The sequence below is a fragment of the Oncorhynchus clarkii genome, chromosome 10 (assembly GCF_045791955.1).
Source record: "Oncorhynchus clarkii lewisi isolate Uvic-CL-2024 chromosome 10, UVic_Ocla_1.0, whole genome shotgun sequence".
In the NCBI taxonomy this organism is placed as follows: Eukaryota; Metazoa; Chordata; class Actinopteri; order Salmoniformes; family Salmonidae; genus Oncorhynchus; species Oncorhynchus clarkii.
Window position 1 is genome coordinate 60,319,434 of NC_092156.1, and position 23,050 is coordinate 60,342,483.

A 23,050-nucleotide genomic window follows, 5' to 3' on the forward strand; every position below is an offset into this window, starting at 1 on the left:
AATCTAACTGAGACGATCATAGCGTGGGTGTAATATGCTGGAAAGCAAAAGTCCAACAAAGTGTTTAGTTGACGTTGTAATGCACTTACACGGCAGCATAGAGTCCTCCGGCACAGGAGTGGACGAAACCTCTGACCATGGTGTGGACGATGAAGGAAATTATCTGGGAGGGAGGGAAAGAGAGAAAAAGGAGAGAGAAAGAGAAAGTGGGGTAGTAGGAAAATAAAAGGATAGGTGGGTGGAGAGGAAGAGAAATAGTTGATTTTATTTGAATTTAAAAACACAACACAACCACACGTGGATACTGCTGCATTTCAAAATCATCAAGGATAACACAAACAAATTCCATTGTGGTCCTCTTGAAAATAAATGAAAACTAAATATATACACAAAAAAATACATAATCTCATCAATCGAGAGAAGACAGTAAAAGGAATCAAATAGACCAATAACATTCATTAATACTATTATACTTTCTCTTAGCCTGTTCTGTTTTAAAGCATTAACATTTTCTTAAGGTTTGGCCTTAAAACTCCAAAGTGCAGGGATGGGTTTTATTTGGTTACAGCAAACCAAAGATAGATCCTGTAGCAGTGTTCATTCCGTCAACAGAAATAGTGACTAAAATAAAAAAAATTCAGTGACACTATAACTGACCAAATAGACCCAGAAAAAACTATAAGTAAACAAAACAATTCATTTCAGTTGACTGAAACGAGACAAGTTGAAATTATCTTTGACTAAAATCTGACCTCTAAGTGGACTGGACACTAGATTTTGGAGAGATTGAGAGCTTTTCAGTGATAACGACAATTAATATTAGCAGCACAGATGTGCAGCGCGGTTCTGTTAAGCAGTGTGAAGGACACATCACACCCAGCAAACACAGCCTCCACTCAGGCGCCACCTCCGATTATACACCACCATTCAAAAGTTTGAGGTCACTTAGAAATGTCCTTGTTTTTTAAAGAAAAGCTATTTTTTTTGTACATTAAAATAACATCAAATTGATCAGAAATACAGTGTAGACATTGTTAATGTTGTAAATGACTATTGTAGCTGGAAACGGCTGAATTTTATGGAATATCTACATAGGCGTACAGAGACCCATTATCAGCAACCATCACTCTTGTGTTTCAATGGCACGTTGTGTCAGCTAATCCAAGTTTATCATTTTAAAAGGCTAATTGATCATTAGAAAACCTTTTTGCAATTATGTTAGCACAGCTGAAAACTTGATTAAAGTAGCAATACAACTGGCCTTCTTTAGACTAGTTGAGTATCTGGAGCATCAGCATTTGAGGGTTTGATTACAGGCTCAAAATGGCCAGAAACAAAGAACTTTCTTCTGAAACTTGTCAGTCTATTCTTGTTCTGAGAAATGAAGGCTATTCCGTGCAAGAAATTTCCAAGAAACTGAAGATCTTGTGCAAAGCTGTGTACTACTCCCTTCACAGAACAGAGCAAACTGGCTCTAACCAGAATAGAAAGAGGAGTGGGAGGCCCTGGGTCACAACTGAGCAAGAGAACAAGTACATTAGAGTGTCTAGTTTGAGAAACAGGTGCCTCACAAGTCCTCAACTGGCAGCTTTATTAAATAGTACCCGCAAACACCAGTCTCAGCGTCAACAGTGAAGAGGTGACTGCGGGATGCTGGCCTTCCAGACAGATTTGCAAAGAAAAAGCAATATCTCAGACTGGCAAATAAAAAGACAAGATTAAGATGGGCAAAAAAACAGACACTGGACAGAGGAACTCTGCCTAGACGGCCAGCATCGTGGAGTTGCCTCTTCACTGTTGATGTTGAGACGGGTACTATTTAATGAAGCTGCCACTTAAGTACTTGTGAGGCATCTGACGCTCGTCAGATGTGGCAAGGCTTGCAAACTATCCCTCAGGTCCCTCAGGGGTGTGTGCTCAGTCCCCTCCTGTACTCCCTGTTCACTCATGACTGCAAGGCTAGGCACAACTCCAACACCATCATTAAGTTGTGCTGATGACACAACAGTGGTAGGCCTGATCACAGACGAGACAGCCTATAATCAAATCAAATTATATTTGTCACATACACATGGTTAGCAGATGTTAATGCGAGTGTAGCGAAATGCTTGTGCTTCTAGTTCCGACAATGCAGTAATAACCAACGAGTAATCTAACCTAACAGTTTCACAACAACTACCTTATACACACAAGTGTAAAGGGATGAAGAATATGTACATAAAGATATATGAATGAGTGATGGTACAGAGCGGCATAGGCAAGATGCAGTTGATGGTATCGAGTACAGTATATACATATTAGATGAGTAATGTAGGGTATGTAAACATTATATTAAGTGTTTAAAGTGGCTAGTGATACAGGTCAGAGACCTGGCCATGTGGTGCCAGGACAACAACCTCTCCCTCAACTTGATCAAGACAAAGGAGATGATTGTGAACTACAGGAAAAGGAGGACCGAGCATGTCCGCATGCTCATTGACAGGGCTGTAGTGGAGCAAGTTGAGATCTTCAAATTTCTTGGTGTCCACATCACCAACAAACTAACATGGTCCAAGCACACCAAGACAGTCGTGAAGAGGGCACAACAAAACATATTCCCCCTTAGGAGACTGAAAAGATTTGTCATGGGTCCTCAGATCCTCGAAAGCTTCTACAGCTGCACCATCGAGAGCATCCTGACTGCTCGGCCTCCGACCGCAAGCCATCCAGGACCTCTATACCAGGCGGTGTCAGAGGAAGGCCCTAAAAATTGGCAAAGACTCCAGCCACCCTAGTCATAGACTGTTCTCTCTGCTACCGCACGGCAAGCGATACCGGGGCGCCAGGTCTAGGTGCAAGAGGCTTCTAAACAGCTTCTACCCCCAAGCCATGAAACTCCTCAACATCTAATCAAATGGCTACCCAGACTATTTGCACCTCAATTCGGACTCAAGGTTTAGTGACTCGACTACATCACTGGATACGGAAGTATCAAAAGTAAATGTAATTGCTAAAATGTACTTTAAATATCAAAAGTAAAAGTATGAATAATTTCAAATTCCTTATGTACGCAAACAAGACCACACCATTTTCTTTTTTTTTTTTTTAAACATTTGCGGCCAAGAGTGTGCAAAGCTGTCATCAAGGCAAAGGGTGTCTAGTTGAAGATTCTCAAATATAAAATATGATTTCATTTGTTTAACACTTTTTTGGTTACTACATGATTCCATGTGTGTTATTTCATAGTTTTGGTGGTCTTCGCTATTATTCTACAATGTAGAAAATAGTAAAAATATAAGAAAAACCCTTGAATGAGTAGGTGTTGTAGTGGAGAAGGTGGAAAGTTTAGTTCCTCGGCATACACGTCACGGACAAACTGAAATGGTCCACCCACACAGACAGTGTGGTGAAGAAGGCGCAACAGCGCCTCTTCAACCTCAGGAGGCTGAAGAAATGTGGCTTGTCATCTAAAACACTCACAAACTTTTACAGATGCACAATCGAGAGCATCCTGTCGGGCTGTATCACCACCTGGTACGGCAATTTCACTACCCTCTCAAGAGGGTAGTGCGGTCTGCACAATGCATCACCGGCACAAACTACCTGCCCTCCAGGACACCTACAGCACCTGATGTCACAGGAAGGCCAAAAAGATCATCAAGGATAACAACTACCTGAGCCACTGCCTGTTCATCCCTACTATCATTGTAACGGTCTTCTTCCTCCTCTGATGAGGAGTAGTAGGAAGGATCGGAGGACCAATGCGCAGGGTGGTAAGTGTTCATGATACTTTTAATAGAACACAGAAAAATACTAAATAACAACATGAAACAACAAAAAAAACGAAACAGTTCCGTGTGGAACACACAGACACAGAAAATAATCACCCACAAATCAAGGGTGAAAACAGGCTGCCTAAGTATGGTTCTCAATCAGGGACAACGATTGACAGCTGCCTCTGATTGAGAACCATGCCAGGCCAAACACAGAAATACCAACTCATAGAAAAACAAACATAGACAACCCACCCAACTCACGCCCTGACCATACTAAAACAAAGACATAAAAAAAACTAAGGTCAGAACGCGACAATCATCCAGAAGGCGAGGTCAGTACAGGTGCATCAAAGCTGGGACCGAGAGACTGAAAAACAGCTTCTATCTCAAGGCCATCAGACTGTTAAACAGCCATCACTAACATAGAGAGGCTGCTGCCAACATACAGACTCAAATCTCTGGCCACTTAAATAAATGGACTTAATAAAGGTATCACTAGTCACTTTAAATAACACCACTTTAATAATGTTTACATATCCTACATTACTCATCTCATATGGATATACTGTGCTCTATACCATCTACTGCATCTTGCCTATGTAGCGCGCCATCGCTCATCCATATATATATATATATATATTCTATTCATCCCTTTACATTTGTGTGTTATAAGGTAGTTGTTGTGAATTTGTTAGATTACTTGTTAGATATTACTCCATAGTCGGAACTAGAAACACAAGCATTTCGCTACACTCGCATTAACATCTGCTAACCATGTATATGTGACCAATCGAATTTGATTTGCTGTCTCTTTTATAACTAATGATTAATAATAGTTAAAGCTCAGAAACCAAACCTATCAATAGGACAAGGCTATGTATGTGTGTGCACATGGAAGTAAGTGACTTATGTTGACTATAGGTTAATGAGGCGATACAAATGTGATGTGACTAAAAATGAAAGGGCATTTAGTTGACTAAAATAACGCACCGTTTTCAGCATTTTGACTATAACTAGACTAAATCATTATTCAACTGACAAATGTGATTAAGACTAAAATATATTCTTGTAAAAATGCTCAAATGAACACTGACATGTAGCCAGGGTTCTTGTCACAAGGCGAGTTATCAGCATTTTATGTTTGTTTACCTGTACAGGGGTCGGTAGGGAGGCATGGTCATGTGACTGTGTTCCTACCTGTATTGGGCCACGTTCAGTAGGGAAATGTTGTGGAACGTTGCAGATCAAAATATCAAAAATAGAGCTGATGTGATTCCTTTTTTACATTTCAGAGAGAGGCAAGTTTGTCTATATAATATATTCCTATCGAAACGTTCCACAACGCTGTGTCCTGCTGAGCGCACCCCGGGTGAGGTGTGTGAGGAAGGGGTAGGGTCATGTGGCTGTCTTCTTACCTGTACAGGCAGGTTGTCTAGCATCTGGATGACTCCGAAGATGACCAGTAGAACGTTGGTGATGATGAAAGCGCGGATGGCATTGGTCAGTTTCTGGATCTTCCTGTCTCTCTTCGGGGGTTCAAGTTGGCTGGAGAGAAGAGGTCAGGGACAAATGAAATAAAAAAGCATCAGGAAAATACCAAGGGTTGTGTTTGTTAGGGAACGCTACAGAAAACATTTTTAAAAATGTTTGCAATGGAAATGTTTTTTTTTTTACTCCATTTTCTTTAGTTAATGTCTAATGAACACAACCCTGCTCTCTCTCAGCATGTCATGCTTGGTCTCCTCTGAATTATTTCTCCCTTAAAGAAAGCTGAGTGACCAATATTTGTCAAACGCTGTCCATCTCTCCATAGGGATGAACAGCTTATGTCGCCAGCTAGTGGTGATTTTGTATTAATGCATCCCAGGCACCAATAGACACATAAAAGGACATGCAGTTTACTAGGGGGGGGGGGGCAGGAATGACTAGGTGAATGTGTTTAAAATACCTCGGGCCCAGATATTTTCTTAGTGGGCTGTAAGTGTAAACACTGTCCAATCAGCATGATGGATGAGATAAGTGGTTTATAACCGAAGTTCCTATGTTCTCTCTCTCTCTCTCTTAATTCCGGTCTCTCTCTGTTTCACTCTCACTCCCTCTCTGTCACACACACGTGCATGCACACACGCACACCTCTGGTCTACGTCGCACTCCTTCATCCTCCAGTCCATGATGTAGCCAATCAGAGGACAGGTGAGGAGGCAGAGCAGCTGCAGGGAGCCAAACACTGACGAGTAGAAACCCACTGAGGAGAGGAGACCCACGGTCAGAAAACACACACACGTACGTAGGTGCGCACATACACAGTCACTAAACAGTACAACACACACAGGCCCTCTCGCTCTCTCTCACAAACCCGAACGCACGCACACATTCACAAACACACAACTCTCCACACACACAATGGAATGTTCCAATGGAATGTCTCATTCTCTCACCTTGTTGTTCTGCCTCCATCAATAGATCCTTAGAGGCTGAAAACAGAAAACACACAGAAAGTCATGGAAGTCCCAAATTCCCACCCACTAACATCATAACAAATCACATATGCCATTCTCCTACAACTGTGACCATTCAGTGCCACAGATATTCAAGTCAATTGTTTTTTTACAGCGCATTTCACGTCTCAATATACTTTACAAAAAAAAAAGATTCAGATGTGGCAGACTGACCTCTGCGCTCACATTTTGTGTCACGTCACTTAATATGGGAAACAAAATGTGGGCCATTACCAAAATCAGTCTTGTTTCACCAGGCTAATGTGACAGTGCCCACAACTTAAAACCGTTACAAGTGATTGGTCCTTACGGTGTGGGTCTCCGTGGGTAACCAGGAATTCCAGCATCCTGTTCATGGCGCCCATAAAGAAGATGATGCGCAGCTGGGTCATTGCCATGGTGATGAGACTCCACAGGAAGATGGGCGAGCAGACTGAACTACGAAACGGAGGGCCACCTGTCAGGGGAAAGAAGGGGCGGTGGTAAGAATTAAACATGAGATAATGATACTTGGGTAAGTTACTTTGTCAATTTGTTAACACATTTTTATAAAAAAGTTGAACATATAGATTTTATAGTAGGGTTGAGCTCAATACCGTCCATTGATTCATTCTGGTTGGTGAGTGAAGCCCTGGAAGACCAGCTCTGACCGGTTCTGACCAGTTCCATTGAACTGTATCCGGTTCTAAGCAGTTATGTCTAGCTCTGACTGGTTCTCTAACAAGCTCTATCTGGTTCGAACCGTTTTTGTTGTGACCCTATGCTATTCCTCACCCTGTGTCTGTTCTCCAGGTGGGAGGTGCTCTGACGAGGGATCTGGCTCCTGCTGCTTCGGAGCCATCTTCTCTCCCAACGTGGTCACATGACTGTAGAATCTGTCCCCCGTCACCTTGTCATCCATCACCATGCCACTCAGCTTCACCTCCTTGCTGAGGGAGCAAGGAGAGAGAGAAGGGGAAGGAAGTGAAGTGACGTGAGTGAGTGAGTGAGTGAGTGAGTAATTGGAGCAATGGAGAAAGAAAACCTCCCTCTGTAATTCAATGATTTGGGTTACTGTAACAGTCTATAACATTAGAGTTACGTCATGTAATGTTGTGTTATTATAGTAACGTTGCCATGGATACTGACGTGTAGCTGATCTCCTCGGGTGCGGGGAAAGCCTCCATCGGCCAATTAAGGAAGCAGTTGATGAAGACGAGACCGGCTAGCCCTGACCACACCCACATGATCACCCTGAAGGACACACCTAGATCATAGATCAACTGGAGAGAAGAAACAGAGGGAGGGAGAGAGAGAAGTACGGGAAAGAGTTTAGCAAATTGAACTATAATATATCACAATATCAAATAAAGCCATCACGTAATGCCTTTCTGTGAAACCTCAATCAATCAATCAATCAATCAGCATTTGTCACAAGGTGCTTACCGTAACAAACGCTGACCTAAACTCCCAGAGGGAACTGAGGAGTAACTCTCCTACCTTGACTCCAGGGAATGTGACGGCTGAAGAGGCGTAGGAGCCGATCATTAGAGACAGGATGGTGGAGCGAACGTTCCCAAACATGTTGGGTAACTAGGAGACAGAGAGAAGGGGAGAGAGAGGGGAGAGACAGCAAGAGAGACGAAGAGAGGGAGAGATAAGAGGTAGAGAGAGAAAGAGAGAGAGAGAGAGAGATGAGAGGGAGAGATAAGAGAGAGAGAGAAACAGAAAGATCACAGGTGAGCACAGTGACTATATTAATTGAGTCCGTGTACAGTGCCTTCAGAATGTATTCATAACCCTTGACTTATTCCACATTTTGTTGTGTTCAAAATGGATTAAATAGATGTTTATTTTCCTCACCCATCTACACACATTGCCCCATAATGACAAAGTGAAAACATGTTTTTAGAACATTTTTCAAACTGATTGAAAATGAAACACAGAAATATCAAATGTACATACAGTGGGGAGTATTTGATACACTGACGATTTTGCAGGTTTTCCCACTTACAAAGCATGTAGAGGTCTGTAATTTTTATCATAGGTACACTTCAACTATGAAAGACGGAATCTAAAACAAAAATCCTGAAAATCACATTGTATGATTTTTAAGTAATTCATTTGCATTTTATTGCATGACATAAGTATTTGATACATAAGAAAAGCAGAACTTAATATTTGGTACAGAAACCTGTGTTTGCAATTACAGAGATCATACGTTTCCTGCAGTTCTTGACCAGGTTTGTACACACTGCAGCAGGGATTTTGGCCCACTCCTCCATACAGACCTTCGCCAGATCCTTCAGGTTTCGGGGCTGTCGCTGGGCAATATGGACTTTCAGCTCCCTCCAAAGATGTTCTATTTGGTTCAGGTCTGGAGACTGGCTAGGCCACTCCGGGACCTTGAGATGCTTCTTACGGAGCCACTCCTTAGTTGCCCTGGCTGTGTGTTTCAGGTCGTTGTCATGCTGGAAGACCCAGCCACGACCCATCTTCAATGCTCTTACTGAGGGAAGGAGGTTGTTGGCCAAGATCTTGCGATATATGGCCCCATCCATCCTCCCCTCAATACGATGCAGTCCTCCTGTCCCCTTTGCAGAAAAGCATCCCCAAAGAATGATGTTTCCACCTCCATGCTTCACGGTTGGGATGGTGTTCTTGGGTTTGTACTCATCCTTCTTCTTCCTTCAAACACGGCGAGTGGAGTTTAGACCAAAAAGCTATATTTTTGTCTCATCAGACCACATTACCTTCTCCCATTCCTCCTCTGGATCATCCAGATGGTCATTGGCAAACTTCAGACGGGCCTGGACATGCGCTGGCTTGAGCAGGGGGACCTTGCGTGCGCTGCAGGATTTTAATCCATGATGGCGTAGTGTGTTACTAATGGTTTTCTTTGAGACTGTTTTCCCCGCTCTCTTCAGGTCATTGACCAGGTCCTGCCGTGTAGTTCTGGGCTGATCCCTCACCTTCCTTATGATCATTGATGCCCCACGAGGTGAGATCTTGCATGGAGCCCCAGACAGAGGGTGATTGACCGTCATCTTGAACTTCTTCCATTTTCTAATAATTGCGCCAACAGTTGTTGCCTTCTCACCAAGCTGCTATTGTTCTATAGAATTCTGATAGAATTGTTAAAAAAAATAATAATAATAAAACAATCGGTGCCGTTCTTTGCGAGGCATTGAAAAACCTCTCTGCTATTTGTGGTTGAATCTGTGCTTGAAATTCACTACTCGATTTAAGGATCTTAGAGATAATTGTATGAGCGTGGTACGGAGATGGGGTAGTCATTCAAAAATCATATTAATCACTATTATTGAACATGCAATTTATGTGATTTGTTAAGCACATTTTTACTCTTTTACTTATTTAGGCTTGCCATAACAAAGGGTTGAATACTTATTGACTCAAGACATTTCAGCTTTACATTTTTTATAAAATAAAATAAAAGTTCTACAAACAAAATTCCACTTTGACGTTATGGGGTATTGTGTGTAGATCAGTGACACAACATCTAAATGTAATCCTTTTTAAATTCAGGCTCTAACACAACTAAATGTGGGGAAAGAGTGTGAATACCTCCCAAAGGCACTGGAAGTGCTCAAGATGCAATTATACGAAAGTAACACCAGGTGGTGATATGATCTGATCATCTTTATGGAGAGGATCCTGACACGCAGCATTGCAACACGTGTTAGGTCAGTTACTCTGCAGTTTTAGGAGACACATGCTAGCCTGAGGCAGGGGGAATAGCCTTGCTTTGTATTCACAGCCTCTGACTCGGCATATAATATCACAGTGCTGATTTTAGATGTTTTTTGGTTGCTGGCACTTTTGCAAAACTAGCAGTTTAACTTGGAAAAAGGTAGAAAATATGGACATATGGGGTTATGAATAAACAAATACCACACAAGTCGCCTTCTTATTTTCCTCACTCATTCTCTCCCTCCTCTTGTCTCTGTTGGAGGACTTTGTGCAAGTACTGAGTGTCTGCGTGCCAAAAAAATGCATGTGCTGCTGTGAATGTGTGTGTGTGTGTGAGAGAAATTGTGCAGGTGGCACAGTAGAAGCTGCTGAAGTAATGCCCAACACACAAGACACACGCAACAGCTGTGAATTTCCCCCCCCCTACGCCGTGCCAACGACTCTGTGCCAGTGCCAGCCTATGCAGATAAAAAGGACACACTGATAATAACACACATCACATCAGGCCATGTCAGCACCACTCTCCCTTTGGAAAACTTCCTGTTTATCACAGCGGGCTTTCCTGGTAGCCTCCAAGCCGCCTGATGTCGCGAGCTCACATGAATGTTTGCTGCACGGAGCGGTAATTAGTCAGGCTACTTTGCTGGTATAAACGCAAGTTAAATATAGTGACAACACCATACTGCATTAGCACACTGAGCTTAAACACAATCCATAATTGTGATGAGATGTCTCTATGGAGGCTTAAATCAAATCTTTGTGATTATTATTATTTTACATTGTATAAAAAGTACAAAGAGACTCAGAGCTGTTTGCACTTCTCTATGTAGATATGCATTACGATTTGAAGTAGCACCCTATTTGCTATGTAACGCACTACTTTTGACCACTATGTAGGGAATAGGGTGCCATTTCGGATGCAAACTGTGTCAGCTCACACTGTGCCAAGCGGAGCTTAAAGAGATTTATCAAACAGCATTGTGTTAGCCTCTATTTAAAGACGGCGCATAACAACCAGAATCTATGAAGACAGCATCTTTGTAAACAAGTTGTATGAATCCTTCATATCAACAATAACTCTGTGTATCCCTTCACTATCTGTTCAATGACAATCAGAAAATAGGAAAAGGGTGGGAGTTTTCACTCCTTTAAAAACAAAAAATAGATTCTCCAGATGCTTGGGCAGTTATCTCTAACAATTAAATGCAACATTGTATAAAAAAATAAACAGGAAGAAGCCAAACACACACACACACACACACACACACACACACACACACTTTGACACTCTACTTCAAGATATTTCCTGTTATCCACAACAGTCTCTCTCCCTGTTTCACATCCTTATCACTCCCTCTCCCCCCTCCCAATTTAACCCTGCTGATAGTGACATACTAGCCTGTACCACAGTTTTCCGGACCAAGTGACCCGACCAGAAAAAAATCCTACACTCACTATATAGAACCCTTGGGGTTCTGATTAAAGAACCCTACAAAAGGGTTCTATATAGAACCTTAAGGGCTGCTATATGAAGTTATAGAATCATTGTTGGTACTATATGGGAACCTTTTTCTAAGAGTGTAGTTTTAGCCAATAACTAGGGCCTGCAGTTTTCCCTGGTCAGGTCTTGGCAGAGGTACAGATAAAGTCGCCCCATGACCATGACCATTCTCTCTCCAGGGCCTGTAGGTCAGTGTGTGGGTCAGGGCAGAGCTCCAGCTCGTTCTTAATGACCTATCTGAGGTATTCAGGGGCCTCAGCTACATGCCCCCACACACTCTACCATGGACTAACAGACAGAGACAGGCAGACAGAACCAAAGGTTGATATTATTTAGATGGAACGAAAGAGTCAATGACTAGGAGGGAAAAGTGTGAGATGTTTGCCATGTCATGCAGGGCTTTACAGTGAGATGGGTAGAGAGAGAGAGAGGGGTAGAGAGAGAGAGGGGTAGAGAGAGAGAGGGGTAGAGAGAAAGAGAGAGGGGTAGAGAGAAAGAGAGACGGGTAGAAAGAAAGAGAGAGGGGTAGAGAGACAGAGAGTGGGGTAGAAAGAGAGAGAGAGGGGTAGAGAGACAGAGAGAGGGGTAGAAAGAGAGAGAGAGGGGTAGAGAGACAGAGAGAGGGGTAGAGAGACAGAGAGAGGGCTAGAGAGACAGAGAGAGGGCTAGAGACAGAGAGAGGGCTAGAGACAGAGAGGGCTAGAGACAGAGAGGGCTAGAGACAGAGAGAGGGGTAGAGAGAGAGAGAGGGGTAGAGAGACAGAGAGAGGGATAGAACGACAGAGGGGTAGAGAGACAGAGAGAGGGGTAGAGAGACAGAGAGAGGGGTAGAGAGAGAGAGAGCGGTAGAGAGACAGAGAGAGGGGTAGAAAGACAGAGAGAGGGGTAGAGAGAGAGGGATAGAGAGACAGAGAGAGGGGTAGAAAGACAGAGAGAGGGCTAGAGAGACAGAGAGAGGGCTAGAGACAGAGAGAGGGCTAGAGACAGAGAGGGCTAGAGACAGAGAGGGCTAGAGACAGAGAGAGGGGTAGAGAGAGAGAGAGGGGTAGAGAGACAGAGAGAGGGATAGAACGACAGAGGGGTAGAGAGACAGAGAGAGGGGTAGAGAGAGAGAGAGCGGTAGAGAGACAGAGAGAGGGGTAGAAAGACAGAGAGAGGGGTAGAGAGAGAGGGATAGAGAGACAGAGAGAGGGGTAGAAAGAGAGAGAGAGGGGTAGAGAGACAGAGAGAGGGGTAGAGAGAGAGAGAGGGGTAGAGACAGAGAGAGGGCTAGAGACAGAGAGGGCTAGAGACAGAGAGAGGGCTAGAGACAGAGAGAGGGCTAGAGAGAGAGAGAGGGGTAGAGAGACAGAGAGAGGGATAGAAAGACAGAGAGGGGTAGAGAGACAGAGAGAGGGGTAGAGAGACAGAGAGAGGGGTAGAGAGACAGAGAGAGGGGTAGAAAGACAGAGAGAGGGGTAGAGAGAGAGGGATAGAGAGACAGAGATAGGGGTAGAAAGAGAGAGAGAGGGGTAGAGAGACAGAGAGAGGGGTAGAGAGACAGAGAGGGGTAGAGAGACAGAGAGAGGGGTAGAGAGACAGAGAGAGGGCTAGAGAGACAGATAGAGGGGTAGAGAGACAGAGAGAGGGCTAGAGACAGAGAGAGGGGTAGAGAGACAGAGAGAGGGATAGAAAGACAGAGAGAGGGGTAGAGACAGAGAGAGGGGTAGAGAGACAGAGAGAGGGGTAGAGAGAGAGAGAGAGGGGTAGAGAGACAGAGAGAGGGGTAGAAAGACAGAGAGAGGGGTAGAGAGAGAGGGATAGAGAGACAGAGAGAGGGGTAGAAAGAGAGAGTGAGGGGTAGAGAGATAGAGAGAGGGGAAGAGAGAGAGGTAGAGAGACAGAGAGGGGTAGAGAGACAGAGAGAGGGGTAGAGAGAGAGAGAGGGGTAGAGACAGAGAGAGGGGTAGAGAGACAGAGAGAGGGGTAGAGAGACAGAGAGAGGGGTAGAGAGACAGAGAGAGGGGTAGAGAGACAGAGAGAGGGGTAGAGAGACAGAGAGAGGGCTAGAAACAGAGAGAGGGCTAGAGACAGAAAGAGGGTTAGAGACAGAAAGAGGGTTAGAGACAGAGAGAGGGCTAGAGACAGAGAGAGGGGTAGAGAGAAAGAGAGAGGGGGGTAGAGAGAGAGAGGGGGGTAGAGAGACAGAGAGAGGGATAGAAAGACAGAGGGGTAGAGAGAGAGGGGTAGAGAGACAGAGAGAGGGGTAGAAAGACAGAGAGAGTGGTAGAGAGAGAGGGATAGAGAGACAGAGAGAGGGGTAGAAAGAGAGAGAGGGGGGTAGAGAGACAGAGAGAGGGGTAGAGAGAGAGAGAGGGGTAGAGAGACAGAGAGAGGGGTAGAGAGACAGAGAGGGGTAGAGAGACAGAGAGAGAAAGGTAGAGAGACAGAGAGAGAAAGGTAGAGAGACGGAGAGAGGGGTAGAAAGAGAGAGAGAGAGGGGTAGAGAGACAGAGAGAGAAAGGTAGAGCGACAGAGAGAGGGGTAGAAAGAGAGAGAGAGGGTAGGAGGAAGGGTGAATGAAGATGGGTGAACGAAGATGGCTGAACTCGAGAAAAAACAGGGAGCTTGAAAAACAGAATCGGAACACAACATTCTACAACAAAAACAAAAAGAGGAATGAGATATGTCTCGATTGCCCTGGAGAATGTAAGGTCATATAGCTCAGGTACCTCATATTGACTCACTGACGGATTGATGGACGGACGTGTGATTTAGGTCAATGGAACGAAAGGGTCTTTACCACCTGGAACTACTGACACAGACCAGAGGGTTTACAGTGTGTATATATATATATAGAGCGAGAAAGAGGAAAAGAGATATATATATGAGAGAGAGAGAGGGGTAGAGGGAGATAGACGCGTGTCCTTGTGTGTTTTGGGAAGGGGTGGGGGGCAGGGACGAGGCGTGTCGACAGCCCAGTGATCTGATTGGCCGACAGACGTGTGCCAGAATTTAGAGCCAGAAACAGAACAGCATGTGCCGTGGAGACCCTGAACGACCAACACACACACCCACTATTAATCACGTTTATACGCAAAGAAAAACAAAAATACACACATACTATACAGAAAAAAGTATTAATCCTCCCAAAACAACTGCTAACCAACTGCCAACCATATACAGTAATATAGTGTATAATAGCAATAGCTAAAGTAAGCCTTATACAGTGCATTCGGAAAGTATTCAGACCACTTGACATTTTCCAAATGATGTTACATTACAGCCTTATTCTGAAATGTATTAAATTACTTGTTTTGCTTATCAATCTACACACAATACACCATAACGACGAAGCAAAAACAGGTTTTTAAATGTATTAAAAATAAAAAACAGAAATACCTTATTTACATAAGTATTCAGACACTTTGCTATGAGACTCGAAATTGAGCTCAGTTGCATCCTGTTTCCATTGATCATCCTTGAGATGTTTGGAGTCCACCTGTGGTAAATTAAATTGATTGGACATGATTTAGAAAGGCCCACATGTCTATTTAAGGTCCCACAGTTGATAGTGCATGTCAGAGCAAAAAACCAAGCCATGAGGTCGTAGGGATTGTCTGTAGAGCTCCGATACAGGATTGTGTCGAGGCACAGATCTGGGGAAGGGTACCAAATCATTTCTGCAGCATTGAAGGTCTTCAAGAACACAGTGGCCTCCATCATTCTTAAGTGGAAAAAGTTTGGAAACACCAAGACTCTTCCTAGAGTTGGCAGCCCGGCCAAACTGAGCAAAAGGGGGAGAACCTGATTTCCTCTGTGGAGATGGGAGAACCTTCCAGAAGGAAAACCATCTCTGCAGCCCCCCACCAATCAGGCCTTTATGGTAGAGTGGCCATTCTTGGACTCCAAGAATAAGGTTGTAACGTAATAAAATGTGGAAAAAGTCATGGGGTTTAAATACTTTCCGAAGGCACTGCAGTGAAGCGAAGACTTTTAGAGGATGGCCTGGTGTCAAGAATGGCAGCAAAGAAGCCACTTCTCTCCAGGGAAAACATCAGGGACAGACTGATATTCTGCAAAAGGTACAGGGATTGGACTGCTGAGGACTGGGGTAAAGGCATTTTCTCTGATGAATCCCCTTTCCGATTGTTTGGGGCATCCGGAAAAACGCTTGTCCGGAGAAGACAAGGTGAGCGCTACCATCAGTCCTGTGTCATGCCAACAGTAAAGCATCCTGAGACCATCTCTCTCACAATTTTGCCTAAGAACACAGCCATGAATAAAGAATGGTACCAACACATCCTCCGAGAGCAACTTCTCCAAACCATCCAGGAACAGTTTGGTGACGAACAATGCCTTTTCCAGCATGATGGAGCACTTTGTCATAAGGAAACAGTGATAACTACGTGGCTCTGGGAACAAAACATCGATATTTTGGGTCCATGGCCAGGAAACTCCCCAGACCTTAATCCTATTGAGAACTTGTGGTCATACCTCAAGAGGCGTGTGGACAAATTCTGACAAACTCCAAGCATTGATTATGCAAGAATGGGCTGCCATCAGTCAGGATGTGGCCCAGAAGTTAATTGACAGCATGACAGGGCGGATTGCAGAGGTCTTGAAAAAGAAGGGTCAACACTGCAAATATTGACTCTTTGCATCAACTTCATGTAATTGTCAATAAAAGCCTTTGACACTTATGAAATGCTTGTAATTATACTTCAGTATTCCATAGTAACATCTGACAAAAATATATGAAGATACTGAAGAAGCAAACTTTGTGGAAATTAATATTTTTGTCATTCTCAATTTTTTTGCCATGACTGTACACTGAGTATACCAAACATTAGGAACATCTTCCTAACATTGAGTTGCCCCCCCCCCCCCCCCCCCCCCCATTCCACAGGGATGCTGGCTCATGTTGACTCCAATGCTTCCCACAGTTGTGTAAAGTTGGCTGGATGTCGTTTGGGTGGTGGACCGTTCTTGATACTCACAGGAAGCTGTTGAGCGTTAAAAAAAAACAGCCGTGTTGCAGTTCTTGACACAAACCGGTGCACCTGGCAACTACTACCATACACCGTTCAAAGGCACTTTATTTTGTCTTACCCATTCACCCTCGGAATGGCACACACACAATCCATGTCTCAATTGTCTCAAGGCTTACTACAAATCATTCTTTAACCGGTCTCCTCCCCTTTATCTACACTGACTGAAGTGGGTGACATAAATAAAGGGAACATAGCTTTCAGCTGGATTCACCTGGTCAGTCTATGTCATGGAAACAGCAGGTGTTCGGTAATGTTTTGTACACTCAGTGTATAGTTAGTTATATACATTGAATCTATTTCTATGGTTATAATAACCAACATAGGCTGGTCAGAATCAGATCACCAACTACATTTACACATACTCAGGATTGTACTTGGTGATATGGTGTTGCTAGTGATAGACAACATTAAGAGAGAATACAGACGGCGGAGTTTAAACAAAGTTGACATACATTATATACAACTAGGTAGAGTGAGCATAGTGGGTATAAGAGAATGAGCAGATATACAAATATACAGTAGGTATGCGGTTGACATAGTGGATATACGGTTGATATATACAGTGGGTATGCGGTTGATATATACAGTGGGTATGCGGTTGACATAGAGTGGATATACGGTTGATATATACAGTGGGTATGCGCTTGATATACAGTGGGTATACGGTTGATATACAGTGGGTATGCGCTTGATATACAGTGGGTATACGGTTGATATACAGTGGGTATGCGCTTGATATACAGTGGGTATACGGTTGATATACAGTGGGTATGCGGTTGACATACAGTGGATATACGGTTGATATATACAGTGGGTATGCGCTTGATATATACAGTGGGTATGCGGCTGAAATATGGTTGACATACAGTGGATCTACGGTTGACATACAGTGGGTATACGGTTGATATACAGTGGGTATACGGTTGATATACAGTGGGTATAATGTTGATATACGGTTGATATACAGTGGGTATGCGGTTGACATACAGTGGGTATACGGTTAACATTCAGTGGGGATGATGTTGATATACAGTTGATATATACAGTGGGTATGCGGCTGAAATATGGTTGACATACAGTGGGTCTACGGTTGATATACAGTGGGTATACGGTTGATATACAGTGGGTATGCGGTTGACATAGAGTGGATATACGGTTGATATATACAGTGGGTATGCGCTTGATATATACAGTGGGTATGCGGCTGAAATATGGTTGACATACAGTGGGTCTACGGTTGATATACAGTGGGTATACGGTTGATATACAGTGGGTATGCGGTTGACATAGAGTGGATATACGGTTGATATATACAGTGGGTATGCGCTTGATATATACAGTGGGTATGCGGCTGAAATATGGTTGATATACGGTTGATATACAGTTGACATACAGTGGGTATACGGTTGACATACAGTGGGTATACGGTTGACATACAGTGGGGATGATGTTGATATACAGTTGATATATACAGTGGGTATGCGCTTGATATATACAGTGGGTATGCGGCTGAAATACGGTTGATATACGGTTGATATACAGTTGATATACAGTGGGTATACGGTTGATATACAGTGGGTATACGGTTGACATACAGTGGGTATAATGTTGATATACGGTTGATATACAGTTGACATACAGTGGGTATACGGTTGATATACAGTGGGTATACGGTTGACATACAGTGGGTATACGGTTAACATTCAGTGGGGATGATGTTGATATACAGTTGATATATACAGTGGGTATGCGCTTGATATATACAGTGGGTATGCGGCTGAAATACGGTTGATATACGGTTGATATACAGTTGATATACAGTGGGTATACGGTTGATATACAGTGGGTATACGGTTGACATACAGTGGGTATAATGTTGATATACGGTTGATATACAGTTGACATACAGTGGGTATACGGTTGATATACAGTGGGTATACGGTTGACATACAGTGGGGATGATGTTGATATACAGTTGATATATACAGTGGGTATGCGGTTGACATAGAGTGGATATACGGTTGATATATACAGTGGGTATGCGCTTGATATATACAGTGGGTATGCGGCTGAAATACGGTTGACATACAGTGGGTATACGGTTGATATACAGTGGGTATACGGTTGATATACAGTGGGTATACGGTTGATATACAGTGGGTATACGGTTGACATACAGTGGGTATACGGTTAACATACAGTGGGTATGATGTTGATATACGGTTGATATACAGTGGGTATACGGTTGATATACAGTGGGTATACGGTTGATATACAGTGGGTATGCGGTTGACATACAGTGGGTATACGGTTAACATACAGCCGGTATACGGTTGATATACAGTGGGTATAATGTTGATATACGGTTGATATACAGTTGACATACAGTGGCTATGCGGTTGACATACAGTGGGTATACGGTTGACATACAGTGGGTATGCGGTTGATATACGGTTGACATACAGTGGGTATGCGGTTGATATACGGTTGACATACAGTGGGTATACGGTTGATATGCGGTTGATATACGGTTGACATACAGTGGGTATGCGGTTGATATACGGTTGACATACAGTGGGTATACGGTTTATATACAGTGGATGTACACATATACAGTATCAGTATGAATTTATCTACATGCAGAGAGATGAATAGAGTGCAAATGCAGTACAGTGTAGTTATTTTGTGTACAGTTCACAGATGGCAGCATGGAGTGCAGTCCTTTAGTCTCTATAGGCCACAGCATGGGGTAAGAAACCTTTCAGGTGCCGGGAGGTTTTGGTCATGAGTGGTGGGAGGAGCTATAGGAGGAGGGGCTCATTGTAATGGCTGGAATAGAATAAATGGAACGGAGTCAAACGTGGTTTCCATATGTCCTTCCAGTTCTCTGCTGCCAATGACTGGAACGAACTACAAAAATCTCTGAAACTGGAGACACTTATCTCCCTCACTAGCTTTAAGCACCAGCTGTCAGAGCAGCTCACAGATTACTGCACCCGTACACAGCCCATCTATAATTTAACCCAAACAACTACCTCTTCCCCTACTGTATTTATTTATTTATTTTGCTACTTTGCACCCCATTATTTCTATCTCTACTTTGCACATTCTTCCACTGCAAATCTACCATTCCAGTGTTTTACTTGCTATATTGTATTTACTTTGCCACCATGGCCTTTTTTTGCCTTTACCTCCCTTATCTCACCTCCCTTGCTCACATTGTATATAGACTTATTTTTCTACTGTATTATTGACTGTATGTTTGTTTTACTCCATGTGTAACTCTGTGTTGTTATCTATCTTTATCTTGGCCAGGTCGCAATTGTAAATGAGAACTTGTTCTCAACTTGCCTACCTGGTTAAATAAAGGTGAAATTAAAACATTTAAAAATAAAATGTTTGATACAGTTGATACATGAATTCCATTCCAGCAATTACAATGAGCCCGTCCTCCTATAGCTCCTCCCACCAGCCGCTGGTGCGTTCTGGGAACTTGGTAGCTTTGGATATTGTCATTGTTGTGTCCATGTAGAGGAGAAGGATGATGGGGGCGTGTGTGCGTGTCTTACCGTGAGGGAGGTGAAGGTCAGGCAGATTCCTCCAAAGCCGTTGAAGGAGACAGCGATGAAAATGAGGGCCGAGAGTACTGGAGGAGGAAAGAGGAGACAAGAGGACAGAGTGAGGGCGATCTATGTGTGCAGTGTAATGTAATAAGCAGAAGTTGTGTTTAATGTCATTTCCTGTACATTTAGTATTCATTTACATGTTGTTTACAGTTGCTTAGGATTCTTACCTTCAGGGTTATAGGCAGCTCCAGCTATCATGGCACAAGAGAAAGCAAAACACGCACTGCAAGAGAGAGAGAGAGAGTTGATGATGACTCTGACTGGTGAAGACAATGATGATGACGATGGTTGTGAAGATAATGATTTTAAGGTCACGAAGATGATGAAGATGATAATTGTTTAAATAATATTAATGATGACAATGCTCAATGATAATTGCGATGATGATGATGATTGTAATAATAATCACGATGATGACGATGGTGAAGATGACAATCACAGTGTAGATGATGATGATATACTATTATTATAATGGTGATGACGACGATGTTTCCCGTCTTTTACCTGCCGAGGAGGCGGAGTGGGCGTGGCCCGTACTTGTCCATCAGGATACCTAGCGGCAGAGTGGCTGCACTCAGCAGGAAGGAGCCAATGGTAAAGCCCAGATTCAACATCTCTTCCTGGTCCACGCAGCTATGCCAGATACCACTGTCCCACGAACTGATGTTACTGAACACTGTCTCATTGTCTGGGAGGGGGGTGGAGAGAGATGGAAGAGAGAGGGGGGAGAAGGAGAAGGGTAAGGAGGTGGAGAGAGAGAGGGGAGTATACAAGACACAGGAATCCACATGTGCTATAGACATATATTATCTATGGACGTATACAGGGGAAAATCCCAAGTCCCACTGGAGTTGAATTGTCACTTAGTCAAGCATTGATATCAGTGGTAGTTAGGATTCACCCCACCGTATCTATGCACAGGTTTATGTATTCCTGGGGTCAATTCCATTTCAATTCCAGACAATTCAGGAAGTACACTGAAATTATCTTAAGTGCTTTTCAATGAGGAACATTTTGAATTGGCATTTGGTCTTCTTTCTGAATTGACTGGAATTGAAATGGAATGGACCCCAACCCTGAAGTATACTATATCCCTGTGTGAGTGTTACCATGGACGGGGACGTACTTATGCAGAGGTGTGAGTAGAAGCCCTCGTTCTTGAGCATGATGAGTAGCGATCCCCAGCCCAGCAGCACAGCAGAGAACAGCAGGTTCTCTATGACCGCAGTCACCGCCATCCACCAGCGCCTACGATAGGCCTGGGCCAGAGAAGGAGCCATCGCTGCTCTGGGGGGAGAGAGAGAGAGAGAGCAAGAGGGAGAGAGAGAGCGAGAGCAAGAGCGAGAGCAAGAGGAAAGGAGAGCAAGAGAGAGATTGCGAGAGACAGAGGGAAAGGGAGGTAGAGAGAGAGAGAGAAATGGAGGTAGAGAGAGAGAGAGAGAGAGAGAGGTAGAGAGAGAGAGAGAGAGAGAGAGAGAAGGTGGTAAAAAAAAGACCAGAGGAAGATAGAGGAGAGAGAGTTTAACATTTAACAATCCCTTCTTACAGAATGAAGTACCGCACACACTGTCCGTAGAGAACTTCAATGTTGCATCAACAACTTCAAAGGTCTACAAAAACTACAAAATACATATCAAAGCAAGAAAGATGTTTTTTTTTTTTAAGTATACAGCTACTTTCCTCCTCACTTTCATCTGAGCTCAGAGGGCAACAAAAAGAGAAGAATAGCAATACAAATTCTCTGTGGGATACTACTACTGAGAGTGAGGTTAACCACATGACTGACTCATCATCACCACCATCATCGCAACAACATAACTCTGGTTTCCGGAAAGACGCTGTGATGAATGGTTTCTCTGCCAGTTCTGTTATAATCCCTGAATATGTTGACATTGACTATAAAACATATAAAACATTCTATAAAACATTCTATAAAACATATAAAACTTTCTATAAAACATATAAAACATTCTATAAAACATTCTATAAAACATATAAAACATTCTATAAAACTTTCTATAAAACATATAAAACATTCTATAAAACATATAAAACATTCTATAAAACATTCTATAAAACATATAAAACATTCAAAACATTCTATAAAACATTCTATAAAACATATAAAACATTCTATAAAACATATAAAACATTCTATAAAACATATAAAACATTCTATAAAACATTCTATAAAACATTCTATAAAACATATAAATATATAAAACATTCTATAAAACATATAAAACATAAAACATTACATAAAACATTTCGCTAAGCAAGAGGAGTATCCTAGAAACTCGGGGTTGGGCGGATTACTTGAAAAATAAGATTGTGAACAGTAAAAGAGGTTAAAAGTCATTTGAATGATAAATACTCCAATAGACAGATGTAACAGATCAAATTATTTTATGAGTTGGATGATCAATTGTGCAAATACTTTGAATGTAGACTATTCTAAGTTTACAAAAACACATAGATCTGTCAGTTATGTAGTGCTGAACGATTAACCAAAATGTTGGTTATTTAGCATTTTTGTCAGTTTCAATTGTTTGAATTCCATTGTTTTTTTGTTTTTGTTTTGTGAGCTCAATACGCACATTGCCAGTTCCTCTAGCGATAAATCAGATCAAGCCCGAATTAGGGAGTTTTAGTTTCCAACAGGCGAATATTCTACTTAGTTTAGCGCAGAAAACCTGGTAATTAACTACAATGACCATAGTCCATTGTGCGCCTACTTGTCCGGTCTGTGTGTTTCTTTTACGCCTGCCACATTAGAATGCGTGATCGAGAGCAGTTGCTTTGTGAGGAACTCTACCTGAAAATACATTATCTAAGTGATTGATAATTGTTATTCAGCAGTCATAGAAGTATGCCTTATTTACCTTGAAGATCAGCAGCTAGAGAAGAGATGACTTGAAATGAAACAATAAAGTAGTCAAATATATGT

General features: G+C 42.8%; 1 protein-coding gene across 2 annotated transcripts in view; it reads right to left on the minus strand.

Annotated features, from left to right (window-relative positions):
* Positions 1–23,050, minus strand: part of LOC139418868 (large neutral amino acids transporter small subunit 3-like) — a 40,388-nt gene that overhangs the window by 4,706 nt on the left and 12,632 nt on the right. For both annotated transcript variants that reach the window (XM_071168624.1, XM_071168623.1), the window contains exons 2-13: positions 21,230–21,390; positions 20,608–20,791; positions 20,271–20,326; positions 20,047–20,123; positions 7,733–7,825; positions 7,382–7,515; positions 7,028–7,182; positions 6,564–6,710; positions 6,194–6,229; positions 5,889–6,000; positions 5,171–5,300; positions 90–163 (exon numbers count right to left, since the gene is read on the minus strand). In XM_071168624.1, the coding sequence (XP_071024725.1) occupies positions 90–163; positions 5,171–5,300; positions 5,889–6,000; positions 6,194–6,229; positions 6,564–6,710; positions 7,028–7,182; positions 7,382–7,515; positions 7,733–7,825; positions 20,047–20,123; positions 20,271–20,326; positions 20,608–20,791; positions 21,230–21,383 (1,352 nt within the window). In that variant the 5' untranslated portion in view covers positions 21,384–21,390. The remainder of the gene's footprint in view (positions 1–89; positions 164–5,170; positions 5,301–5,888; positions 6,001–6,193; positions 6,230–6,563; positions 6,711–7,027; positions 7,183–7,381; positions 7,516–7,732; positions 7,826–20,046; positions 20,124–20,270; positions 20,327–20,607; positions 20,792–21,229; positions 21,391–23,050) is intronic.